The sequence below is a fragment of the Eriocheir sinensis genome, chromosome 14 (assembly GCF_024679095.1).
Source record: "Eriocheir sinensis breed Jianghai 21 chromosome 14, ASM2467909v1, whole genome shotgun sequence".
Classification (NCBI taxonomy): Eukaryota; Metazoa; Arthropoda; class Malacostraca; order Decapoda; family Varunidae; genus Eriocheir; species Eriocheir sinensis.
In genome coordinates, this window is record NC_066522.1 from 2871700 (window position 1) to 2898253 (window position 26554).

General features: G+C 41.4%; 1 protein-coding gene across 1 annotated transcript in view; it reads left to right on the forward strand.

Moving 5' to 3' along the window:
- The first annotated feature begins 192 nt into the window (after positions 1-192).
- Positions 193-26554, forward strand: part of LOC126998305 (DNA topoisomerase 3-alpha-like) — a 154855-nt gene continuing 128493 nt past the window's right edge. The window contains exons 1-2 of the mRNA XM_050859791.1: positions 193-483; positions 18351-18522. Of these exons, the coding sequence (XP_050715748.1) occupies positions 18352-18522 (171 nt within the window). The 5' untranslated portion in view covers positions 193-483; position 18351. The remainder of the gene's footprint in view (positions 484-18350; positions 18523-26554) is intronic.

Sequence of the window (26554 nt, forward strand, 5' to 3'; positions counted from 1 at the left end):
ACCACCAATTTATTGATAATTTTACTCGACATTATCCACATTGTCTCGTGTTGGGGGACTAGCCAGGATTACTTAATTTTTTCAATATATAAACTCTCCTGAGACAATTTTTTTAAAGTACATTTTCTGTTTAAAGTTATAAGTGAATTAAAAACAAAGTGATTTTTAACATACTTTTATAATTATTTTGTTGACACGTTAAGTTTTACATCCATCCCCTCTGTGCTCCAGCAACAACAAACCCGAAGAGGCGCGGCGGCAAGTGCGGCCGCGGCGACACAGCAGCAGCCCCCGGACACACTGAGGGAGACCACCACAGCCTGACCCATGTGGCCAGCCCCTCAAACACCCCAGCAGAAGAACCAGCCCCTCAAACACCCCAGCAGAAGAACCAGCCCCTCAAACACGGGACAAGGAGAAGGCCGCCATCCACTACATGATGCTGCAGGACATCCAAAGTGCAATCTACAGCTGCAGATAAAGGTGAGCTGCAATATGTCTATCTGAATGTTGGTAGATCACTCACTTTTAACTTGATTTCTTGATGTTTACAAAAACAAGTGAATAATTACTGTCACTTCACCTAACCTTTTACTTCCACATCCACCACGTCATAGCCATACTTCCCTCCGACTATTAACAATAAGTTTCTGTAGTATTAAACACAAAATGGCCCAATTGCACCTTCTTAATCACCACACATAACTCCGACATAATAGTAGGGACTGAGACTTGGTTGACTCCTGACGTTGACATTAGTGAGCTTTTCCCGTAAAGACCGCTCGACAGACCTCAGCAACCTCGGCAAAGGTGTCATCATTGCCGGTAAAATTCTAGTGTTTGCCCATACTCCCTCTTCCCCCCCATACAAGTCTGGGGACCTGGTGGGAATGCGGGGTTTTGGGTGGGGACACAAAATCCGTTGCATTAGCGTATTTTTTTAGTGGGGGGGGGGGGGGGGATAAAAACTCCATAGATCTAGGGAATTTTTCCTCCCACCACCACTAAAATAAGCGTTTGCGATGAACTTAGTGTTTCCCATACGGAAACCACACACTCAGTGGATCCCCAAGCTTGTTTTGGGAGAGAAGCATAGTGAACCCACCAAACAATGCTCACCTCACCATCTGGCATGGCACCGGAGGCCATCTGTGCTCACATAAACCGCCTACACCACACTCATGCCCTCTCTAGTAGGTTGTCACCTCATCGCAAGGTTTCTGTCCTCCAAGTAGAGTCCGTGGCACCAAACACAGTGTATCTTCATTGTTTATCACTGACACAAGTAAAACCACCGGCTAGCCAGGATCCGTCCAACGCCGCGCCTTAAACTACTGCGGCTTGTGCAGGAAGTGCAGGCTCTCGAACCTCCTGCCTGAGCTGTTCGAACATGTGAATCCTTACTGACCGGATTTTGAATCTGCTTCATGGGCTTGTATTCCCAGTATACAAGGTGATTGTGGATATTGACTCCGCACCTACAGAATACGATTATACGCCTCCATATTACATAGTTAAAAAAAACAAAGTACTTAAAAGTAAAGAAGCCGAATTAATCCCCCTCCCCCAACGATCTTCGGGGACCTGCGTGAACTCGGGATATTTGGGTGGGGGAGCATATTTAAACTACTCCAACTGAACTTTACGACCCCCCTGCTAACCAAGGGGGGGCTGCGCCCCCCCCTGGACCCCCCCCTCTTAAAGGTGAGTGTTCTAAAAAAAAATAACCATGCGTGGTGGACCTGGTCTCACATGCGTGGGCTAATGGCTAACTAAGTGTACCATCGCTAACCTAGCGTACCGTCGGTAATAGTATTAGGTAAAGGTGTGTGTTCTAAAAAAAAATTAACCACGCGTGGTGGACCTGGTCTCACATGCGTGGGCTAATGGCTAACTAAGCGTACCATCACTAACCTAGCGTCCCATTGGAAATAGTATTAGGTAAAGGTGCGTGTTCTAAAAAAAAAAAAAAAAAAAAAAAAAAAACACGTGGTACACCTGGTCTCATGCGTGGGCTAATTGCTAACTAAGCGTACCATTGCTAACCGGATCGTTGGCAACGCTGCTCTTATTGCAATGGCGTCGCCATGTAATCACATCGTCCATATGTATAATATGCCCTTAAGTACAATATGGAGGCATAATATCGTATTTTCGAGGTGCGGAGTGATTTTCAATAATTACCTTGCATGGTTTCTGTACGTTGTAAAAAAAAAAAACGGAATGTATGAAATTTCCCTACATCTAAGTAATTGTAAGGAATTTCCCTACATCTAGGGTAGTTTTCAACCCCTCATAACTCAAAAACTATGCATTTGCGATGCATTTCATGTTTACCACTGCATTCCCAGAAGTCTCAATGGCCCCCTAGCCAATTTTGGTTGCGAGGGGTGAGTATGGGCAAACACTAGAATAATACCTCATTGCCACCTGGACCTGGACGAATAATTTGCAGGGCACCCACACAGGTGCATTACACGCATATTTGTGTTATGACACCAAGCCAGGAAATTAGTAGGGTGTCAAGATATAGGAATGTGTGTGTAATTGGGGATTTTAATTATAGGAACATAGAGTGGGATACTTTATCAGGAGACCAGGAGGCGCAGGATTTTTTAGATGTGATACAGGATAGTTTCCTTAAGCAGTTAATTAGATCACCAACAAGGGAAGAAAATATTTTGGATTCGTTGTTAACTAGTAGAGAAGACATAATAAGCAACGTAGAGGTTGGGGATTCATTAGGTAACAGTGATTATAAGGTAATTAGATTTAATATTAAATGGGAGGACAGAGTCAGCAGTAACAACACATTAATACCTGACTTCAGGAAGGCGGACTGTGAGGGGTTAAGAAAGCAGCTGCAAAGGATTAGGGGAGTAAGATCGGAAGTAGGTCAGGACCCAGAGCAGGGAGGGGTGTTAAGGAGGGTGGATACGGGGGGTCCTCCTGCACATACGGTTCATCCAATGGCTTTGAAGTTTTAGTATGTTGTTTGTAGGTGTAAAGGTATGATATTCTGTGAATTTCATTAAATTCGGGTGATGTTTAGGAGAGACTAAAACAAAGCGTATTTTTCTTTTTTTTGTTTCACAGACTTCATTTTTCAGTTAATCGCCTTGAAAAAAATACCATAGAAACTTTGTTTACCTATCTACATTTCCCAGCTAGAAAATTTTTGATTTTTTGTTTTGTCTTCGGAAAAAAAAATTGTCACTTATAATTTTCTCCACTCTGTCCCGTTTTCTTTTGACATTTTTTGAAATTTTATAGCGGGCAAAAATTGTCCTTTAGTTGTAGTTTTAAATGATACCTAACAAAAGTCGGTCAGACTTTTTACCAATTTTGTGAAATTTTTTGAAGTGTAAAAAACTACTTTTCGAGATATTGGCTCCTAAAGATTTTTTTCCGTTTCATCCCTGTCCTACCATTTGTATTTATTTGATTGGCATGAAATTTTCACAGATGATTGTATATACCTTGTTAACTTACCTCAGAATAATAAGGCATCTGGTCCCCCTTTCTAAGAAAGTATTACTCACTTGCAGGTGAGGGTGTCAGAAAGTGCCACCTTCCTCATTGTAGCCACATTTTATCTAGAATCCTCCAGGCTGGTATGTCTCATCCTTCTTCTCTTTTCTTTTCTTCTTTGTCTTGGGTGTTGCATGCCTTGATCTTTCCCGGTCTAGCCACTGAAGGGATTCTTGCAATCCTGCTTCAGACCCGAGGATATGTAGTAAGATGTTTCCATCGGTATACCCAAAGTTGTGTTCCAGTGCTGTATGATGGACCAGGAACATAACCCTCAAGCGTAGATAAAATTATTCTAATACAAATTTTATGTATATACAAGCATTGAATGATACCGCATGTGTTCGCGCGTGAGTCATGCTATGACGCAACCGCGGGGACATTTAAAAATGACTTCCAAGGGGGGAGGGGATTTAATTTTATGAAAACAAACTTGACCACATGGCAGTTTAAGATATCCTGGACACACTGAGCGAAAAAAACGCATTTGTCAAATTTCAAATATATTCATTGAAAAATACCCCGTAGCCGCCCCCCTCTAGTGAGGTCATTAGTCAGGTCAGTATAGCTTGGAGGGTGAGTACAATAGTCGATCTGGTCAGGGAGATTTGCGGATGACACCAAAATAGGACGCACTATAAGGACAAGGGAGGATGCTAGAGCACTGCAGGAGGATCTCAACAAACTGTCAGCTTGGTCAGAGACATGTCAGATGAATTTTAACATCACCAAGTGTAGCATACTAAGTGTAGAAACACGCAACCCAGTACACGGGTATAGTTTAGACTCCACAGCAATAGGCAGATCAGAGTGTGAAAGGGATTTGGGAGTGTTAGTGAACTCTGACCTAAAACTAAGGAAGCAATGTTTTAGTGCGAGGAATAGGGCTAACAGGGTATTAGGCTTTATTAACAGGACAGTAACCAACAAAAGTGTAGAGGTCATCCTCAGACTCTATTTAGTGTTAGTTAGGCCACACTTAGATTATGCTGTCCAGTTTTGGTGCCCACACTACAGAATGGACATCAACTTGCTTGAATCAATTCAGAGGAGGATGACCAAGATGATTCAGGGGCTGAGGAACCTCCCATATCAAGATAGGCTGAAACATCTCAACTTACATTCACTAGAAAGACGAAGAGTGTGGAGAGATCTGATAGAGGCATTCAAATGGATCAAGGGTAATAACAAAGGCAATATAAGTAAAGTTCTGAGAATTAGCCAGCAGGATGGAACACACAGTAATGGATTTAAATTAGAAAAGTATAGATTTATGAGGGAAATAAGCAAGCATTGGTTTAGTAACAGGGTGATGGGGGAATGGAATAGACTAAGTAATCACATAGTGAGTGCAGGGACAATAGCTTGTTTTAAGAGTAGACTAGATAGCTACATGGACGAGGATGACAGGTGGTAGTGAGGTGTGGGTGCAGTAAGGTGACAGGGTACTGGAGCGTATGCCCGTACCGAAGGTAAACGAGGATCAAGCCTCTACCTGTAACCCCTGAAACTACACCTCACCCATCGTGAGTAGTGTGGGGGATTCTGGAGCTGCCCTTTGTAGGCCACTCGGCCTCTTGCAGCCTCCCTGTGTTCTTATGTTCTTCTTATGTTTTATCTGCCCCAGAGTTTGTGCACCATTTATTTGTACATACTCATATGATACTTTAGTACCTTTTCAACAAAATCCCTTGTTGATTTATTATAATAACTTTTCATTTACATGCAATTTTTCTTTTAAAAAAACAAGTACACTTGACCCTTGATAAAATTACCTCAATTTAGTGGACTCCATCCACTACCAAACAAGCAAACTTGACAACTCAATAAGTCCGCTTCTTGAAAAATATCGTTTTTTGGAGATATAGTCACAATTATTGTTAAATACTTTAGTCATTACAAATAAGTTAAATTATTTACTGTTAGTCACTCAATTGATAAGTTAATTAATCACGCTGACTTGAAGCTTTTTGAGTGTTTTCTAAGCAAATGGATGAATCATTGTTACTCCAGTAATTACTGCCTTAAGTCTCTAAACTTGTATATGTTGCAGGGTAGGCTTCTCAGATCTGATCTCATAATGTGCTACAGAATTTTTTGGAAGTTGTCAGTCATTGACTGTTAAAAGTCAATGACTGAGAATATTTACATTCTCCATGGTCGCCACCACCAGGGGCTCAGCTAAGATAACCATGCCTCACTCTTCATCGGAATGCAGACATAAGTACTTCCGTGTCTAGTGTAGAGAAGATTGGAATCCTCTTTGCCAATATTGTCACATCCTTCAAAATTGTTCTTCACCAGTCCCTTGGTGATTTGTTGTTCTCCTTCATTGACTGACACAGTTCTCATATGTAGTGATTTGAGAAATAGCTATATGTGACACACATCTCTGCCCATTACTGAAGGTTGTTTTTCATTTTTGTTTTCTTTTTTCTTTTCCCAAAATATTCAAACTCAGTCACCTCCTCCTTTCTCTCTTCCCGCAGTCGTATCCTACACTTCATTGTGCTCTCTGCTCTAACTCTGTATGGCTTTGCAAAATTAATGGTCAGCTCTCTTGCCCTCTCAAACCTTACTCTTTCCAGCATTCTCTTTCAGCTTTCTCCTCTTTCACATCCTGTCAAACCCATCCAATATCCTCTGCAGCACCCCATCATTCTCTGCCAACAAGACTGTTTCATTTGCAAACATGCCTGCTACCAATGACTCCTCTGTACCTCTCACTTTCAGCTTTGGACCTAGCTCCATCACTCTGACTTTAATATCTCTCATACATGTACATTAAAAAGCCATGGTGACATCACACACCCCTGTCTTACACCTGCAACAACACCAAAACTCTCACTCAACTCACCATTCATGCATACAAAGGCACTCACATCCTTATACGAGGATCAGATCCCCTCAAGCAAACGCCTTCCCACACCATATATCCTTAGAACTTCCCATAAAACCCTTCCTCTCAACTCTGTCATATGTCTTCTCAAAGTCCATGAAAGTAGAAAACAGCTTCCTATCCTTCTCTAGGTACTTTTCAACTGGCATTTTCATTTCAAATATTTGATCTACAAAACCCCTCCCTTTCCTAAAGCCCTCTTTTTTATACTTATTTTCATCATCCTCTCATTTAACCCTTCCACTGGGATTGGAACAAATTTGGCTTTCACTGGTAGCCTGATAACATATACTTCCATGTCTTTCTCTCCCTTTGTGGTGGATAGTGGAGTGTTTCCCATGTGGTATTGGTATACTGGATATCCCCTTCCAAAGTGCAGGACTTCACATTTTTCTTCATTGAATTGTTGAAGCCACTTTTTTTTATCCATTCCTGTAGCTTGGTGAGGTCTTCTTGTAGGAAATCCGTGGTCAACTGGTTAAAACCCTTCCATATACTTTTCCTGCCACTGAGTAGACTTATTCCCCTGTAACTATTATTATCACCTCTGGTTCCTTTCCCTTTCTGCAGCAGCAGTAGTTATCCAGTCTTTTGGCACCTCACCCTGTTCCCAGGTGGTGGCCAAGGGGCCAGCATGTGGGTGTGGTGAGCCCGTGGACCTAGGTTCGAGTCCCACCAAAACACACTGATTTTTCAAGCCATCACTGAGTGGCAGGTTACCCACATGCTGCCCACATCTTCAATTGATCCCAACTTCAGTGACATCATTCAAGTGGAGCATTGGGGGGCAGCATGGGCCAAACAGAGTCATATAACACGGCAGCCAAGAGGCCCCTCAAGAGAGTCTACTGGAACTACAGGCAGCACCTAATAAAAAAAAAAAAAAAAAAAAAAGTCTAGGTTACATATCCATAACATCCAGTTTACAACTGCATCTCCTTCATACTTCAGCTTTTCTGCTGTTATGCCATCAGCTCCAGGGGCCTTTCCTACTTTTAACTTCATCATTGCCTCCGCTATCTCACGCCTCTCCACCTCCCCCTGTGGATCTTGCTGCCCGACATTGATCTTTATTCCTACACTAATCACTTCTGCTCCCCCTGCCGTTACTTATTCATTACAGTTTTAAAGTTCTGCTTCCATACCTCCTTTATCTCCTCATTCCCTTTCACATGTACCCCATCTCTCCTCTTTATGCTACAAATGTTACTCTTTCCTCCCCACATTTCTCTTTTAACTTTTTTCAGGAAAAGGTTTTTGTTTGGTATTTTGCTGATATTTAACCAACATCTTACTTTCCCTGTATGTATTTTCTTTCCTATCTTTCTTACCTCCTCTGTCACAATTCTTGTAGTTCCTATTCTCAACTGCCTCTTTTATCTCATCCGTCCACTATGCACTCCCTTTTTTCCCTTTTCCACCCAGCTTGTACCCGACTACTATCTCAGTTTCCCTGACCACTGAAGTCTTAACCCCTCAAGGATGAGTGATCAGCAGGCGGATATGTTGGTGGGCTCCGTAAAAGGATGAGTGTCCCACCGGGGGACGCCTTCATTTTTTTTTTCCTTGTTTGCTGACCTTTGCTATTGTTCTACATCTGGAATATACTAATGGACAGCCTTAGGCCTAAATACACATATACATAGGCCAATAGGCTCATGGCCATGCCATAAATCAACCCCTTTGACTGTCAAACCTCTTCGGCTATTTTCTCCTACCATAAAACTTGAAGTTTTTTTCCAGAAGGGAAGGGAAAGTGTTGGTAGGCGAAACTGTTGTAATCTGACAAGGGGTCGGGACAGGCACATCTTCGTCAGCCCCTTTGCATATTTTATGAGTCAATCCTGTATTTCTTTCATTAATATAGTAGCAAATGATCCAGGAATTATGGAAAATTTCTTTGATCTAATATGTATCGGGAAAAGTTTTTAAAATAAATGATTAAGAATGTTGTTAAAGACTAGGATTTGTATCATGGTTTTTAACCCTTGCCGTGTCAACACACCTGCTTGATTAACTCAACCAGGTAGTCTTTTGCTATAGCTCCAATCACTCGATCATTTTTCTAATGGCTCCTTGCTTGATGGGATGGGAGCGAAGGGCAGAGAAGTGGTAGCAGCGGGCACATGTGGACTCTTTGCTGACTGTGTGGAGGTGTGTAAACCTGGGCTGCCAGGGATGCCAACCATATCACTCACACTATGTATGCAATTATACCTATATGTTTACCATTCAATCAACCATTTTATTTGTGATTATACATAAAAAAATATATATACAGTACCCTCTCGAGTTTCGCGGTTAGTCCTAAATTCTTACCATCCTGACTTTCGCGCATTATCACCCCGAGTTTTGCTCTGCTTTGACATGTACGAGTCACGTCTACTTACCATTGGCGTCACGCATGCTACTTTAAAAGGTAGCATCACACTGGACGTTTTCCTCCAAATATTGTGGCTATGGCAAGAGAGAGAGAGAGAGAGAGAGAGAGAGAGAGAGAGAGAGAGAGAGAGAGAGACTTATTAACACGTTAACTGCATCTGAACTTCCCGCCACCTCCTCCCTGTCGCGTTTGGTTCAACTCGGCATGGCCTCAATACCACGCGAGCCCCCAACTCAAGAGGAGGTGTGTAGCTTGACTTTGGTTATGAGCCCCTCTCGTGAAAGGTGAGATAGAGAGGATGAAAACAAGGAGAAAGGAGAATGGGGAGGGAGGGTCAGAAAGGAGAGTCAGGTCAGGGCTTTGGTCAGAACATGGTCTGACTCAGGGCAGGTCATGTAGATACCTGTCACACACACAAGTTGAAATGAGAAGGATATGGGGAGGATGGCGCAGAAAGGAGAGTCAGATCAGGGCTTTGGTCAGGACATGACCTGACTCAGGTCATACCTGTCACACACACACAGAAGGTGAAATGAGAAGGATGTGGGGAGGATGGGGCAGAAAGGAGAGTCAGATGAGGGCTTTGGTCAGGATATGACCTAACTCAGGTCCTGCAGGTCATGTCCTGACTTGTTATACACACACACACACACACACACACACACGCAGGGGTGGAAAACCTCAAGAAGTTTTTTGGTGAAATGGATTGGAAAGAGTTAATGAGTACAAGCGAAGTTCAAGGAAAATATGATATTTTCATGAGGGCGTACAACACAGGTGTTATGAAGTTCGTACCAAAATACAGACTGAGGGAGAGGGCTAAAAAGGACTGGTTTAATGCAAGATGTGCAAAGGCAAAAGTAAAGAGACAAAGCGTGGTCAAGATTAAAAAGAAACAAAAATCAAAGAAATAAAGAAGACTTTAAGGCAATGAGAAATGAGTACGTGAAAGTGAGAAAGGAAGAAGAGAAACGATACGAAAAGGATATTGTGGAAAAGTGTAAAGAACAACCTAAACTATTTTATAGATTTATAAATGGAAAAATTAGATCAAGAGAATCAATTGAAAGACTGACTGAAGAAAATGTAGAGATCGAGGATCCCAAAGGCATGGCGGAATTATTTAACAAAAAATTCCAGCAAGTGTTTACCAAAGAATCAGTATTTAATGAACCACAAGAAAACAACTTAGATGTATATATGGAAGAGGTCAAAATAGATAAAGAGGAGATAAAAAAACTGTTGGGGGAATTGGAAGAAGGGAAGGCCATGGGACCAGATGGAGTTTCAGGTTTTATAGTTAAAGAATGCAGAAATGAGTTAGTCGGCCCGATATATGACATCATTAGGTGCTCAATTAAAACGGGCACAGTGCCTAGGGAGTGGAAGAGGGCAGAAGTGGTACCTATATACAAAAGTGGAAAAAAGGAAGAACCCCTAAATTACAGACCAGTGTCTCTGACCAGCGTAGTATGTAAAATATGTGAGAAACTAATAAAAGAATAATGGATGAGATTTCTAGAAGAACATAATCTAATCACAAACAATCAATATGGGTTTAGGAAAGGCCGCTCATGTGTGACAAACTTGCTGAGCTTTTACTCAAGAGTGACGGACAAAGTACAGGAAAGAGACGGATGGGTGGATTGCATTTATCTAGACTTAATGAAGGCATTTGACAAAGTTCCACATTCAAGACTGCTGTGTAAACTAGAAAATAAAGGAGGATTGAGAGGGAAAATGAAGTGCTGGATGGAAAGCTACTTGAGAGGAAGAGAGATGAGAACCGTGGTTAAGGACACTAGATTGGAATGGAGAGCGGTGGAAAGTGGAGTGCCCCAGGGGTCGGTTTTGGCACCAGTACTCTTCCTAGTCTATATTAATGATATGCCAGAGGGAATAAACAGCTACATGAGCCTGTTCGCAGATGATGCTAAACTGCAAAGACATATAAGAAACAGTGAAGCCTGCAAGGAGCTGCAAGAAGACCTAAACAAGATTTGGAAATGGAGTCAGAAATGGGAGATGAAATTCAACGTGAAGAAATGTCATGTTATGGAAATGGGAAAAAGTGTAGAAAGACCAAAATGGACATATAAAATGGGAGATGGGGAAATATTAAAGAAAGTAAATGAAGAGAGAGACCTGGGAGTAATAATGCAAGATTATATGCAACCAGGAAGTCATATAAATCGGATCTTCGGTGATACATATAACATGGTGAGAAATATAGGTATAGCATTCCACTACATGGACAAAGAAATGATGAAAAAATTAATAACTACTATGATCAGACCTAAACTAGAATACGCGGAAACAGTGTGGTCTCCACATATGAAGAAACACATAATAAAACTAGAAAGAATACAGAGTATGGCAACAAAAATGGTTCCAGAACTGGAGGGAATGACATATGAAGAGAGACTAAAGGAAATGGACTTGCCAACACTAGAACAAAGAAGAGAAAGAGGAGACCTAATACAAATATATAGGCTGTTGAGTAAAATGGAAGAAGTAGATAACGAGAAATTGCTGCTAAGAGAGGAACCTTCCAGCAGGAATACTAGAGGACATAGTAAAAAGTTGAGGAAGGGAAGATGCTCAAGAGACATAAAGAAATATAGCTTCCCACAAAGAAATTTAGAGGTTTGGAACAGACTAAGTGAAGAAATAGTATCGGCGAAGAGTGTGCAAAGATTCAAGGAAAAGTTGGATAATTATAGATACGGAGACAGGACCACACGAGCGTAAGCCCAGGCCCTGTAAAACTACAAATAGGTAAATACAACTAGGTAAATACACACACACACACACACACACACACACACACACACACACACACACAGAAGAGGAATGAGAATGGTGAAGGGAAGGATGGGCAGAAAGGAGAGTCAGATCAGGGCTTTGGTCAGGATATGACCTGACTTAGGTCAAGACATGACCTGACTCTCCCTTCTGCCCCTCCCTACCCCCACCCTTCTCATTTCCCAATGTGTGTGTGTGTGTCATGACATGACCTAACTTTCCCTTCTGGCCCTTCCCCCCTACACCCTTCTAATTTACCTTTATGTGTGTGACGCACACCCGGAAAAGTTGCCGGTTGCCCAAGCTGCCTCCAACGCGGTGGGAAGAAAAAGGCCCAGTGTGACACCAACTTACGGACAACCGACAACTTGCTCCCGGATGGGCGTACGGGCGTTGCCAGTAGCCACAACGGTTAGAGGAAAATGGCCAGTGTGACACCACTTTAAGGCAGTGATGCCGCTGATTGGGTGAGCTCCGGCGATGACGTCATCAGACTCCCAGCGAATCACAAGCGTGTTTTCAGAGCTCAGCCAATCGTAAAGCTTCATCTGTTGCATTAAAATGACCCATTCTCTCTTCCTGTTTTCTTCCTTTTTCCAAGGTATGTATTTTGAAATAACAAGTGAGTAAAAGAGGAAAAAAGTGAGCTCCGGGGGGCAGCATGAGCCAATTGTAATGGCGCCACTATAAACAGTTGCCTGCGCCATGACGGGCTCGGGGCCGACCATCAGGCCCAGATGGATGGTCTACTGGTGCCATAGGCCTCACATAAAAAAATAATAATAAATAAATAAAGTAAAAAAAAAAATTCTCTATGGGTCGGGACAAATAAGCGCTTTTTCAGTGTTTTCAATACCTCGAGTTTAGCGCTTTACCTTCGGAACGAAGCAAACATGAAACTCGAGAGGGTACTGTATAATGACACTAATGTGTGTAAAACACTTAATTATCAAGATTTCCATGTGGTGGTAATTGCAATATCTACCAACCCAACCCCTAGAAATGGAAGGGGTCAGGGTCAAATTTTAGTGCACATTAGAAAAGGGACACCGTGTAAGGGAAGGGGAAGGTGGTGGGGGGAGATTTATGGTACAGCCATCAGTCACACAACTAGTTCTGGTGGATAAGATTATTTTCTTTTGCTTTGGCACACAAGGAAATTTGCACATAAAGCCAAGTCCTTCACCTCATGTACACACATAGACCTCATTTGTTTATTTCTAATTGTTATTATTAGTTATTTCACTATGAGTTTCTGTGTTACAAGTATCGTGCACTTTTACGAGAAATGTACTAGAAAAACAGGTGTTTTTTGCGTTCTCCAGAGTCACCCCTTAAGATTTTTTGCATCACTTGGGGCTTAAACACCTGAAACACCTCACTCACTCCTGCACAGTATTCTGTCCCTGCTCCTCCTCTGACAAGTATTTCCTCCACCTTCCTTCTACCTTTGGCCATTATCACACGATTTCTCACTTGCTACCCTACCCTTTTCTTCCCATTCCCTCTGAATTCCCATTTTTCTTTCATCCTAATTTGGGCTACTACCACAAAGTGACCAGATCCATTAAACGTTCTTCTCACAACTTCTGCATCTACTAGATCCTGTCTCAACCTCATATCTATAGGTATAATCTATTACACTCCTCATGTCTCCCCTTGTCCAGGTATACCTGTGAATTACTAGCTTGTGCTGGAAGGTGTTTGCCAAGAACAAACCCCTCTCAAAACAAACATCCACAAGGTATTGTCCATTCTCATTCACTCCATCCACACTCCACTTCCCAACCACACTTCCAACCTCCCTGCTTTCAACTTTTGCATTCATGCCCCCCAACACAAGAGTTCTCCTTTCACTCCCAAAGGTTCTCAGACACCATCTTAAGTCTTTCCAATATCTTTTCATCTCACTCTTGCCTTTCTTTCCCTTATCATTTACTGACACATCTGCATACACCCATGCCTATTTTACTATACCTATCTCCTGTCATCCACACAATTCTAGAGCCACACCACCCATGCCCATCCACTTTCACCCATATTCATGGGGAGGCCAAAAAAGCACATCCCTTACCCTCTCCCCTTCTACCCCCACCCATACTACTCCCCCCTCCACACTCCCCCACAGCCTCTCCCTGCCATCACTCCCATACACCACATCCTTTCAAATATGTCTCACCAACACCTAGCACATCAGTCCTTCCTTTCTGAAATTCGTCTCTCACATCCTTTCTCTTCCATTCCTCATTCACTCCATTCATATTCATGCAGCCACCCTAAGAACCTCCTCCCTCCTTCTACTCCCATTCTCTTGGACAGATGGAAACCCTCTTTTGCTGTAGGGGTCGCTGGTAGCTGGCAGTAGTCATTCCCCAGAGGGACACAGAGCACCAGATTGTCCAGAACTACCAACATCCTACAATCAAAACTTTCACAAAAGATAAAAAGCAGTGTCACCTATAAACAAAGTACCAAAGGTACCCACCCTCCCTTTAAGTTTCACCACAAAAAACATAATTACTACACATTATAAAACAATACCAAAATCAAATTGTGGTGTAATAATGAAGTCACCTCGTTTAGGCGGGGTAGGGCTGGCTACCACAGACGTGGCTATTGTAGTTCAGCAAGGTGCTGCTAATTCCCAATAATCTGATGCCTTAGCTTTGCACAGTGACATCTCCAGCATCATTGGTTATGATACTTCCAATATGCAAAGCTCAAAATCAAAACTTAATTCTTAATTGGAATATTTTGTATTTCATCTCTTGCTAAATTAGCTTTCTCAAGGTTAGGTGTTCTGTATTGTCTAAACCATATTTTTCACCCTCCCAGATGCTATTCATATTTCAAGAGCCTTGTCTGTCCTCGCGTGGAGTGTGCAGTTCATGTGTGAGGGGGTTCTACACATACAGATGTTATGAATGGAGTAGAGTCAAAGGGTTTTCTTCTCATCAGCTTCCGTCCTCTTACTGACAGTCTTCTACCTCTTAAATTCCAATGCAATCCAGTGGGACCTCGGTTCTCGCACTTAGTTCATTCGTAAAGGTCATTCTGAAACCAATATCTTCGAAAATTGAAACCATTTTCTCCATAAGAATTAATGTAAAATGCTTGCTTACTTAAGTTTTTATAACAGTACTTCATCCATAGAATCAGATATAAAACAATGAAAATCATTAAATCTTATTAAAAGAAATGCAAACAATAAATAAGTAGGTGAAATATAGATAAAAATTTAACTTCACTTTACCTGTACGAAGGAGAGTTGATGGCATAAGTGAAAGGTGGTGAGCAGGGGCGGATCTTGAAAGTTTTACCAGGGGTGGCAAAAGGATGGCAGGAGGTTTACCTGGGAGTGTCCCCCCTATGGCAGGAGGTTTATGAAAAAAGCATGAAATTAACCAGAGAATGCAGAAGATGAAATCTGAAGTTGGAATGTTTCGTGGGCGCGGGTGGGCCCACGACAGATTCCAACTTCAGATTTCATCTTCTGCATTCTCTGGTTAATTTCATGCATGAGTCACACAACTTAATGTTAAACACTAACCTAATCCTCGTATTCAATAAAAATTCACAACAATTGTACAGTTTCAATTTTTTTTTTTTCCAGCTAAGGAAGCAGCTCAAGGACCACAAAAAAAAAGTGTGAAAAAAAAAAAAAAGAGGCCTGCTAATCGCTGTTCCCACAAAGACAAAAGTAATAAGTGGCCAAAAGAGAGGTCAATTTTGGGAGGAGAGTTCAAGTCAAAGGCAGGAGGAAATATAGACGAAGGAAGGGTGTTCCAGAGTTTACCAGTGTAAGGGATGAAAAAGTGAAGATGCTGGTTAATTCTTGCATAAGGGGTTTGGACAGTACATATAAGGATGGGCTAGAGTGGACAGTCGAGTGCAGTGGGGCTGCGGGAGGAGGGGAGGCATGCAATTAGCAAGTTCAGAAGAGCAGTCAGCATGAAAATATCGATATATGGCGGCAGAATTTAAAAGGTAGAAGACTTTCAGTAAGAGGAGGAGAGCTGATGGGACGAAGAGCCTTAGACTCCACTCTGTCCAAGAGAGCAGTGTGAGTGGAGCCCCCCCACACATGAGATACATACTCCATGCGAGGGCAGACAAGGGCCCTGTAAATGGATAGCAACTCTGCGGGGGAGAAAAACTGGCGGAGACGGTACAGAACGCCCAGCCTCAAGGAAGCTGATTTAGAGAAGAGAAATTAAGTTTCTAGTTGAGATTTTGAGTTAAGGATAGACCGAGGATGTTTAGTGTTGAAGAAGGTGAAAGCTGAGTGTTGTCAAAGAATAGGGGATAGTTGTTTGGAAGATTGTGTCGAGTGGATAGGTGGAGAAACTGTGTTTTTGAGGCGTTGAAGGAAACCAGCTTCTTGCCCCAATTGGAAATAATAGTAAGGTCTGAGGCTAAGCGTTCTGCAGCCTCCAGCCTGGAATTGTTTAGTTCCTGTTGGGTGGGTCTACTAAAAGAAGTTGAGTAATGCATAGTAGAGTCATCAGCATAAGAATGGATAGGCCAGTTCGTTTTGAAAAGACCATCAATGAACAACAGAAAGAGAGTGGGAGATAGGACAGAGCCCTGCGGGACACCACTGTTAATAGGTTTAGGGGAAGAACAGTGACCGTCTACCACAGCAGAAATAGAATGGTCAGAAAGGAAAGTGGAGATAAAGGTACAGAGAGAAGGATAGAAAGTTTGTTTGGAAAGCAAAGATTTGTGCCAGACCCTATCAAAGGCTTTTGATATGTCCAGCACAGTAGCAAAGGTTTCACCGAAACGGCTAAGAGAGGATGACCAAGAGTCAGTTGGGAAGGCAAGGAGATCACCAGTAGAACGTCCCCTGCGGAACCCATACTGGCGATCAGATCGAAAATCAGAAGTGGAAAGGTGATTTTGAATCTTCCAGTTAAGGATTGATTCAAAAGCTTTAGATAGTCAAGAGAGTAAAGCTATAGAATGATAGTTTGAGGATTGGAACGGTCACCCTTCTTAGGCATAGGCTGTATGAAGGCATACTTCCAACAGGAAGGAAAGGTAGATGTTGACAGGCAGAGGCTAAAGAGTTTGACCAGGCAGGGTGTCATACATGATTACATAGGGCATCTCCCCCAACCCAAATGTAGGGGGGGAGTAATCCCCCCTATCCCCCCCAGGATCTACACCAATGGGTGGCTGCAACCATTATATTCTTTTACGGGGGGGAATTCTAAATTGATGAGGAAAATATTTATATGAGATGAACTATGGAAAAATATCATTGACATTTATAACTAACTTTTAATTTTTATTATTTTACATTGATAGATCCATTGCCAAAGTTGGGGTGGCAAGGCATTCTGTTGGGGTGGCAGCTGCCACCCTATAAAACCGCTTCTGTCGGTGAGGAAGGGGAAGGGGAGAGGTATTGTGGTTTGGAAGCAGTCCCCTTGCATCAAAGCATCAAGTCTTTGTTCAGTTAACTTATTACCCATGCAAAGTCATGCAACATTATGCAGTGGAGCTAACAACCTAGTAACAAATTTTGCTGAGTTGTCGGTGTTAACTTAATGCACCAATGAGTCATGCTGCAAGGGGTTGTAATCAAAGGATATTCTGTAGCTATATGGGTGTGGCCAGGGTCACCTCTGCTGGATCTTACCTTCTACAATTGTTTCATTCAACTATGATTGATGTCTCCAGTGAAGGGTCATCTGTGTTTGTGAGTGAAGGGATGTAAAAGATGGACAAGTGTGTGGTGGCAGCCAAGTCCTGGGTAGCTATTCACCTCCCTTATTCTCCCTGCATTGTGTGTTTCACCGTTGATCGTATGAGTCCTGTGCATGGTGAGATGGTTTGGACATGTGATGGGAATGAATTTGTGGTGTGTGAAGGAAGGATTAAGGGAGGGGGTGTCAGGGAAAAAAAACCTGTGAAGTGGATCATTAGGGTTAGTATTAGAGTGAGAGAATTGGGAGTAGCAGGATTGAGTGTGCTGAGAGAGAGTGCTGGAACAGGGAGAGATGGAGACACTTCTGCCATGCCCCCCCTGGAGGGAAGTTCCTGTGAGGGAGCAGGGTGTTGGAGATATAGATAGATAGATAGATTTGAGTTAAGGGTAGACTGAGTATGTTTAGTGTAGAAGAATGAAAGAGCTGTGTGTTATTGAAGTATTAGGAGAAATGTCTGGAAGATTTTGCTGTCAAGTGAAGAAAACTGAGTTTTGGAAGCATTGAAGACCACCAAGTTTCCAAATTCCTAATCAAAGCTCAAACTATGTGCAGTATTTATTTGCAGTGGAGGTTTATGGAATTTTTTCTTAGTTACAGTTATAGTCCTAGTTATTGGGTGAGTAGGTTAGATTTATGTGAAATTGGAATGCGCCATGATAAGTAAGGTTTAGAGAAGATGAGATTAAGTGTGGTGTGGATGTGGTATGTGTAGGTTGGCTGCCCTGCCAGCCATCTCTCCTCACAGTTGCAATCCATTTCTCTTGCTGATGTTGGTTCACTGGAATCCTTTAGAAAGACACTATGCTTTTCTTGCTTGTCTTGTTTCTGCATCCAGTACTTCAATACTGTATCATGATTAAAAACAACTGGGGGGAAGCTCAAGGTGTTTCTTATGATGAACTTTGGCTGGCCCTGACCCAGCCATTCACGCTGCATGATATCACATGCAAGTCACATCAAATAGAGCACAGTTTTGGTGGTGTCTAATAATTACATCATCATTGATTACTTTCAGAATGTACAGATGGCTCTCTAGACTGAACTTTGCTTTGTGTCACCTGTCACTGCGTGGCTTCTGTACGGTGCTTCCTACAGCCCCCAAGATGGTGCGGATCCTTAATGTGGCTGAGAAGAATGATGCTGCAAAAAATATTGCTGAAATTCTTTCCCGGGGACATCTCATTCGGGTTAGTGAGCCTGTTGCTCCGTACTTCTCACTTTTACCCTTGCACCTAACTTACCTACTCTGGATTTGATTTTTCTTGTACAACTATCCATATGAACACCAAACAGCCATGGTGAAATCACACACTCCTGTCACACACACATACATGGGCCGCCGCTGCTGACAGTCCCGAATACTGACTAGGAATTTGATGAATTTACCTGTGTTGTGGGTCAGGGCCTGGGCGTAGGATAGGTCCTGTCTCCCCAAAAGTTAAGTGAACACAAAGAAATTGAAGAATAGTTGCCGATGGAAGTATAACATTTCCATTCGGCACCCGCTGGGCCCGCCTGGGCAAGATGGCATCAGATGGTGATGAAGTAAATACAGTGTACAAGACTGATTGTGGTTTTGATAGCTTTTTGCTGGCCTGACTGCCAGCCCCGGCAATGTGGACAACCATCACGTGACTAGAGGAAGAAAAAAATGACTCAAAGAAGGAGGTAAGGGGTCTGAGGGAGGACTTAAGGTGATACTCCAGAGTTTGGGTAAAAAAAATTGACTTAAAAAACCTGATAGAAGTCTTCTTTAACCCTTTCCATCCGTGACACAGACATCGACGTCACAGTAGAGAAAGGGTCAAGAGGAAATGGAAGAGGATTAATCCTCTTCTAAACCTTTCAATCCTCCTCTAAATTCCTCTTCCATTTCCTCTTTAAGAGGTTTAGAAGAGGATTAAGAGGAAATGGAAGAGGATTCAGAAGTTTAGAAGAGGACTAACCCTTTCCATACGGTGACGCAGTCGGACACCTGTCGGACGCCGACGTCGGCGTCGCCGGAGTGAAGGGGTCAGCTCAGCGACGCAAAAGTCATCGAAAAATACACTTCGAAACTTAGAAAAAGTCATAAAAGATTTTTTATAGAACATTTTCTGGTGCACCCTGCTGTGAAATTAATTTCTTTCTAGGTTGTTGCATTTGGCTGGAATTCCATGATTCCTGAAAAATTCCAACTTTTTACTGGTGTGACATACAGAAAAAAAAATATTGAAGAAAAGTTGCTCATTTTATCACACTGGAGTCTGAAAAATATAGTTTATAATCTTTGACCTTGAAATTTACTGGCTATAGAGAGCCAAAGTTGTGGTGAAACTCAATAAATAACTTTGGTAAATTGTTTTAGTATTTTTCATTCTGGAATGAATCTTATTGAATAAAAGTTGTAGAAAATAATCCGTATAATTCAACTGTGAAATCAGATTATGATTTGGACTGACCGTTTGGCTGGAATTCCATGATTCCTGAAACATATCAACTTGTTACTGGTGTAACGTACAGGAAAATTTATTGAAGAAACGTTGCTCATTTTATCGCGAAGGAGTCTGAAAAATATAGTTTATAATCTTTGACCGGTAAATTTGCTGCCTACAGAGAACCAAAGTTGCAGTGAAACTTGAAAAAATTTTATTTTTAGTTTTTCATTCTGGAAATAATCTCCTTGAATAAAAGTTGTAGTAAATCATCCGTATAACTCAACTGTGAAATCAGATTATGATTTGGTCTGACCATTTGGCTGGAATTCCTTGATTCCAAAAAATTCCAAGTTTGTACTGGTGCGACGTACAGGAAAATTTATGGAAAAAAATTTGCTCATTTTATCGTGATGGAGTCTGAAAAAACATAGTTTATAATCTTTTACCGGGAAAATTACTGCCTACAGAGAGCCAAATTTGCAGTGAAACTCAAAAAAAAATTTTTTGTAGTTTTTCATTCTAGAATGAATTTCATTGAATAAAAGTTGTAGATCATCATCTGTATAATTCAACCGTGAAATTAGATTATGATTTGGACTGACCGTTTGGCTGGAATTCCATGATTTCCCAAAAAATCCAACTTCCGTGAACAAGATATTGGTTCGTCGAGAACACCAGGTAAATCAGTGGAGGTGTCAAGACTACGCTCAGTATGCACACGATGAGCAGAAACAAAAGGTAGACCGCCAAAACAAATCGGCTGAGGAAACATAATCGCTCTGCAGACGCCGTGATGCATAGGCAGGAACTGTAGACTATTTTTAGCATGGAGTCATCTAAGGGGCTAAAGAGGTGCCAGTTAGTCACTTAGGATCGACACATACATTGTTATGCGCGCCGTTCAATTTCCAGAGACCTTCTCGTTTTCCGGCGCTGGTGTCATGCTCGTCGCCCATGTCAGAAAAAATGCATTTTCGTCTTTGTTTTCATTTGAAATACACAGAGCATGCATATGGCAACACTCAGAGAGAGAGAGAGAGAGAGAGAGAGAGAGAGAGAGAGAGAGAGAGAGAGAGAGAGAGATTTACATAGAAAATCAGACCACACAGACCCCATGGTCCAGACTTGGTGGTCTGTCCTTAAACCTAAGTGATTTTACATTGATCAGATCAGAAGACTCCAAAACGTTGCATTTCTACTCTAGTTGATATCAAGTTGAAGGAAGTGACGGTCGAGCTTATTTTTGAAGGAGTCAATCGTGTTACACTGGACCACTGATGATGGGAGCTTATTCCATTTCACTTTTCTAGCGTTGGTGAAGAAAAATTTGGTGCAGTCTGAATTTACTTGTCTACATCTGAGTTTTACGCCATTGTTCAACGCCGCCTCCGAGGAAGTGTCATCGATCATAAACAATGTTTTAAAATACTTAATGGTTTCACGAATGTAGACAGATCAACATTGTTTATGATCGATGACACTTTGCGCACGAGGAACAATGGCGTAAAACTCAGATGTAGACAAGTAAATTCAGACTGCACCAAATTTTTCTTCACCAACGTTGTAGTGCGATTTCAGAGAGAGAGAGACAGAGAGCCAAGCGGTGGAGGGAAAGGCAGACAGTTACTCAGCAGAGTCAGCGAGGGATTGCTACATAGGAAAGGGAAGGCACCCACTGCTGGTAATGCAAAACCCCTTTCCAATGAAATGGCATTCCGGATGACCCCCAGCAGTTAGGTGTACTTGAACACACTGGCAAAGGTGCAAGGGCATGGACCTAAGTCGAAGCGGTTGTGCATATTGGGAGAGTTTTTATTTCATATTCTTTTTATTTTTGCAAGTTGGTCAACCATTCTTGCTGTGAATTATCACTTGAGGTGGTCAATAACCTCCAAAATCGTGGATTTGAGACTAAGAATATGGGTGATATGATTGCGTAAAGCTTTCAATGTCCATATCTCGAAACTACGTTTTTCGTAACTCAAAAAATTGCTGAGAAGCCACTGTTACTGATTTTAACTTGAAATCTTGGCAACATGTTGGTGATATGGAAGTGAATGAATGGTTACCCTCGGAATTCCCAGTTTGTGAAGAACAAAAGAAATATGAAGGCAAAAAGCGTGGGAAGCGGACAAAATTCTGGTGCCGTGTAAGTCTGTGGCCGTGACATCTTGGTGAAAAGACAGAACGACTTACTTAACGAAAAGGCGGTTTTGAAAAACTGAGGGTGACCATCAATTTATATATCTTCAGGCAATTTACAGCCCATTATTGAAATGACTCAAGCTAATAATGTAGCCGTTACAAGCCTTAGAGTGATGGTAATAATGAATGACATCACACATCATGACATCACGATGTAGAATGTCCATAGTCATACGACAGAAGGAGAATGTTACTAGGTATGTAACTTTAGCGTTTCAGCCTAAAATTTGCAATACTTTATTTTTAACGATTTTTTTTCCTTTTTACTGGAGTATCACCTCAAGAAAGTTTATTGACATCGTGGACGATTTGAAAAAGGAGCTAGTTGCCAGAGGAGAAGAAGTCAGAAAACTAAGGGAGGAAAATGAAAAACTGAAAAAAGGAAGTGCCAGTGATGATAACATTGAAGACAAAATAAAAGCAATGGTTGAAGTAGACGTGGGAAATAAGATCAAGAAATTAGTTGACGTAGACATAAATGTATGGAAAAAAGAAAATGAAAAGGAGAAAGGGAAAGAAATGTGAAGATGGAGCATGAGGTTGTCCAGGTAATGAGAAAAAAGGAAGACTTGGTTTGAGAATTGGCAGAAAAGAAGTGGGTGATAATCATGGGTGTTAAGGAGGGGAAAATCCTAATGAGGGCACAGAGAGAGAGAGAAATTAAATCACTAAAGTGAAAGAAATACTGACAATCCTAGATGAAGAAGCCGGAACGCTGACAGAGGAGGTGGACAAGGTGATAAGACTAGGAAAATATGAGGAAGGGAAAAATAGACCGATTAAGCTAAAGTCACAAACGGCAACCGAGATGATAATAAGTTGAAGTGGAAAACGAAAAGGCATAGAACAATATAAAGACACATATATAAGGAAAAATATGAGCATAGAGGAATGAGTTAAGATGAGAGAAATTGTGAGCTAAGCAAAGCACAGGAATGAAGAAAGAACTGAAGCAGAAGAGGAGGGTATTTTTTTTTTTTTTTTTTTTTTTTTTTGAGAGTGCAAAATGACAGTGATGAAGTGGTGGATCAAAAAAAGGGAGGAGGAGAACAATTAAATAGCAACAACAACAAGGAAGAGAAAGGAACGAAAAAACTTAGGTTAATGTACACTAATGTCGATGGACTCGTATCAAAAAAGCTAGAATTAAAAGACTACATGAACAAAGGTAAACCAGATGTAATGTGCATCACTGAAACAAAACTAATAAAAGGAATAGAATTGGTGGGAATAGAACAGTGCAATTATAATATATGTAGAAAAGACAGAGTGGGGAAGAGTGGTGGAGGGGTGGTATTGGTCAAAACGGACTTAAAAGTGTTAAAAGTGAAGACAGGACCAGATAATACAGAAATTTAAAGTGTTCTATCACAGTTGAAATGTGGTGAAAAAATGACAGTAATGGTGACATATGTGCCCCACACACAGCTGGCTGGACTAACAAAATTTATAACCTGTTTGAAGGTACAAGTAAAGCAATAGAGGACATCATTAGAAATAGCAAGAATGTAATTCTAGCAGGGGACTTCAACTGTAAACTGAGTGAGTGACAGTGGGAGCGGATGGATGTTCTGTTTGTGCGCTCTTGAAACTGCTGACTTGACAATGGCGAGCAGCAGGAACAGGACTCTGAGAGACGTGTGTTGCGTCTGTGAAGACTATTCAGGCGATAAGTGGATTGCATGCTGTTTGTGCCCTAAGTGGCGTCATGTGAAGTGTGCTCATCTGACAGGGGTCAAGCAGGATAAAAAATATACCCAAAATAAACTTGGTGTATTCACCTTGCTTACACAAGGCATCTTTAGCAACCAACATTGTGGCAAAATTGGATGAATTTAGGCAAGAATTATCTAAAGAAATATTAGTTGTGAAAGGTGAAGTTGAAACGTGGGCACTCAGTGTGAAAGAGAAGTTGGGCGAGGTGGTGGAGCTTTGCGCTGACAGGACAGAGTCGGCAGGCGCCAGCTGGGCCGATGTAGCAAAACGGAGGAGGAAGAAGCATCTCCTTGTCATAAAGACCTCTGATCAAGATAAAAAGGCTACTGAGATGAAAAATGAAGTTTCCCAGGCATAACAAGGCATTCAGATTACTGATTCAAGATTCACAAATGGAGGTAACATTGTTATGAACTTTGATGATGAGAATATTAGGAATGAAGCAGCTCGGAAATTAGAAAATGTTGAGCAAGTTAGCACAAAAAGTGTGGGAAAATTAAGGCCAAAGATCATGATCTGCAATGTGCATAAGGAGGAGACCGGGGATAAGATAATTGAGACATTGTTAAACCGGAATGAGTTCCTACACTCGATTCCAGGAGTTGAGGGGAAAATTGAGAAAATTTTCAATAAGCCTGCTGCTGGTGGCACAATGCACTATGTTTTGAAATGTGACCCAACTGTTAGAGAGCTGATCTGATCCACAAGCATCATGACAAGATAAAACTAGAATGGGGAGTGTATACTGTGAGAGATAGATACCATGCAATCATATGTTACCATTGTCAAAGATATATAGAGTAAAGTAGGCAATGCTCCCTTTAAACTTATAATGAAGGTGTGGTAAAGTGGGTACCCTACTGTGTAATAAAGAAAAGAGGAAAAAAAAGAGTGGAAGCAAAGAAGAAGAAAGATAAAGCACGGAGAAACTTAAAAAGGAGAAGGAATGCCATAAATGGAGAAAGCTATAGTCAAGCTAGAAATGATTACACCAAAGTGAGAAGAGAAGATGAAAGAAAGCATGAAAGGAATATAATAGAAAAAATATAAGGACCCAAATCTTTTTTATTGACATATAAACAAGAAATTGAGGAAAAAAGAAGCAGTGAATGCGATCAAAGTGGGTGACCAAGACTATGAGGATACAAAGGAAATCTGTGAAATATTAAATGAAAACTTTCAGAAAATATTTACCCAAGAGACAGAATTTGAAAAGATGAATGAAGAGAGAAGTGTCAAGAGAATGGAAAACATAAAAGTGGATAGAGAGGAGATACTGGGGCTATTGAAATCACTAGGTGGTAAGAATGCAATGGGTCCAGATGAAATATCAAGTAAAGTACTTAAAGAGTGCAGTGAACAGTCAATAGAACTGATTCATAATATTATAAGTTGTTCAGTCAAGACCTGGGAAGTCCCAGTACAGTGGTAAAAGGCACATATGGTCCCATTATATAAGAGTGGAAACAAAAATGTCTCTGAACTATTGACCGGTTTCTCTAACAGGTGTCATGTGCAAACTGTATGAAAAGAAAATTGAAAGACAGTGGGTAGACCATTTAGAAAGAGGAAGCTAATAAATGAAAGTCAATTTGGATTCAGACATCATGGAAACATGGAAATGCAGGCAACAGAAAGCCTATTGGCTCATTACGAGGTTGCCTGCTTTGGTGAATTAATCTGCTCGACAGTCACTTGGGGACTGGGGAGCAGATGAAAGCACCTTGGTATTCAGTTTACTCCTGACGCAACGAAATGACGGTTGATTCGATATTTGAAGGAGTTGATGGTATTCGCAATTACTACTTCTGAGGGAAGATTGTTCCAGTGGCGGCTGACTCAGTTTGAAAAGAAACTCCTTCCAGTGTCTGTGTTACATCGACTCGACTGAATGGGTAAACCGTTATTTCTAGTTCTTGAGTTGGCTTGCAGTTCAAAGAATTTGGAGTAATCGATGTTATTGAACTTTTTCAGGTACTTGAAGACTTGAATCATATCCCCTCGTAGGCGTCTTTTCTCCAGTGTAAAGATTGAGAGATTGAGTCGCTTGAGTCGTTCCTCGTTCGGTTGAGCTCTTAATGTCCTTTCTGTAATTAGGAGACGAGAACTGTACTGCATGCTCGAGGTGCAGTCTTACCATGGAATTATACAAGGATAGCATCACGTCTGGCGTTTTATACTCAAAGTTCCTCGCTATGAACACAAGCATAGTGTTGGCTTTGTTATATGCTTTTTTACAGTGATTGGCGTGTTTCAGGTCACCGCTGATAGTATTCATGAATCACGGACGTAATGCACTATATGTTTAACCCTTTGGCTGCGGTACTCGACTATAGTCACCAGGAGTGATTGCGCCAGGTTGCGAAAGTCGACCATAGTCACCATCGGTATGAAAATGTTTACCATTTAAATTATTGATCCGTTTTCATCCAAAAGTACACACAGAAAACCACAGGTCGATAGCTACAACTGTCTGCCGACGGCATAGGGAACAGTAAACAAACCATGCTACAGCTGATCGGCACCCATGTATGTGATGAAGTTCTTCTGTCACAACTCCTTTGTATTTCTGCTCATAACAGAGGTAAGTTTTATCAGTTATATTATTGCATTTGTGTCATAAACAATGCCTGATTGTTATATAAGCATATAATTATGATGTAAACAAACAAAGATTTATAAGTGTGACCTTGAATAAAGACGTAGGTTTTTTTAACGGCATTTAACTCTTTGAAAAGGGCCATTTTACTAAAAAATATGTGCGCACACAAAGATACTTATGTATAATGCATGTATACATGTCTAATTCTCTTTCTTTCACTCTCCTCTTTCATTTTACAAAACCTAGGCTAGACAAATAAGTCTCTTTTATATTATTTAT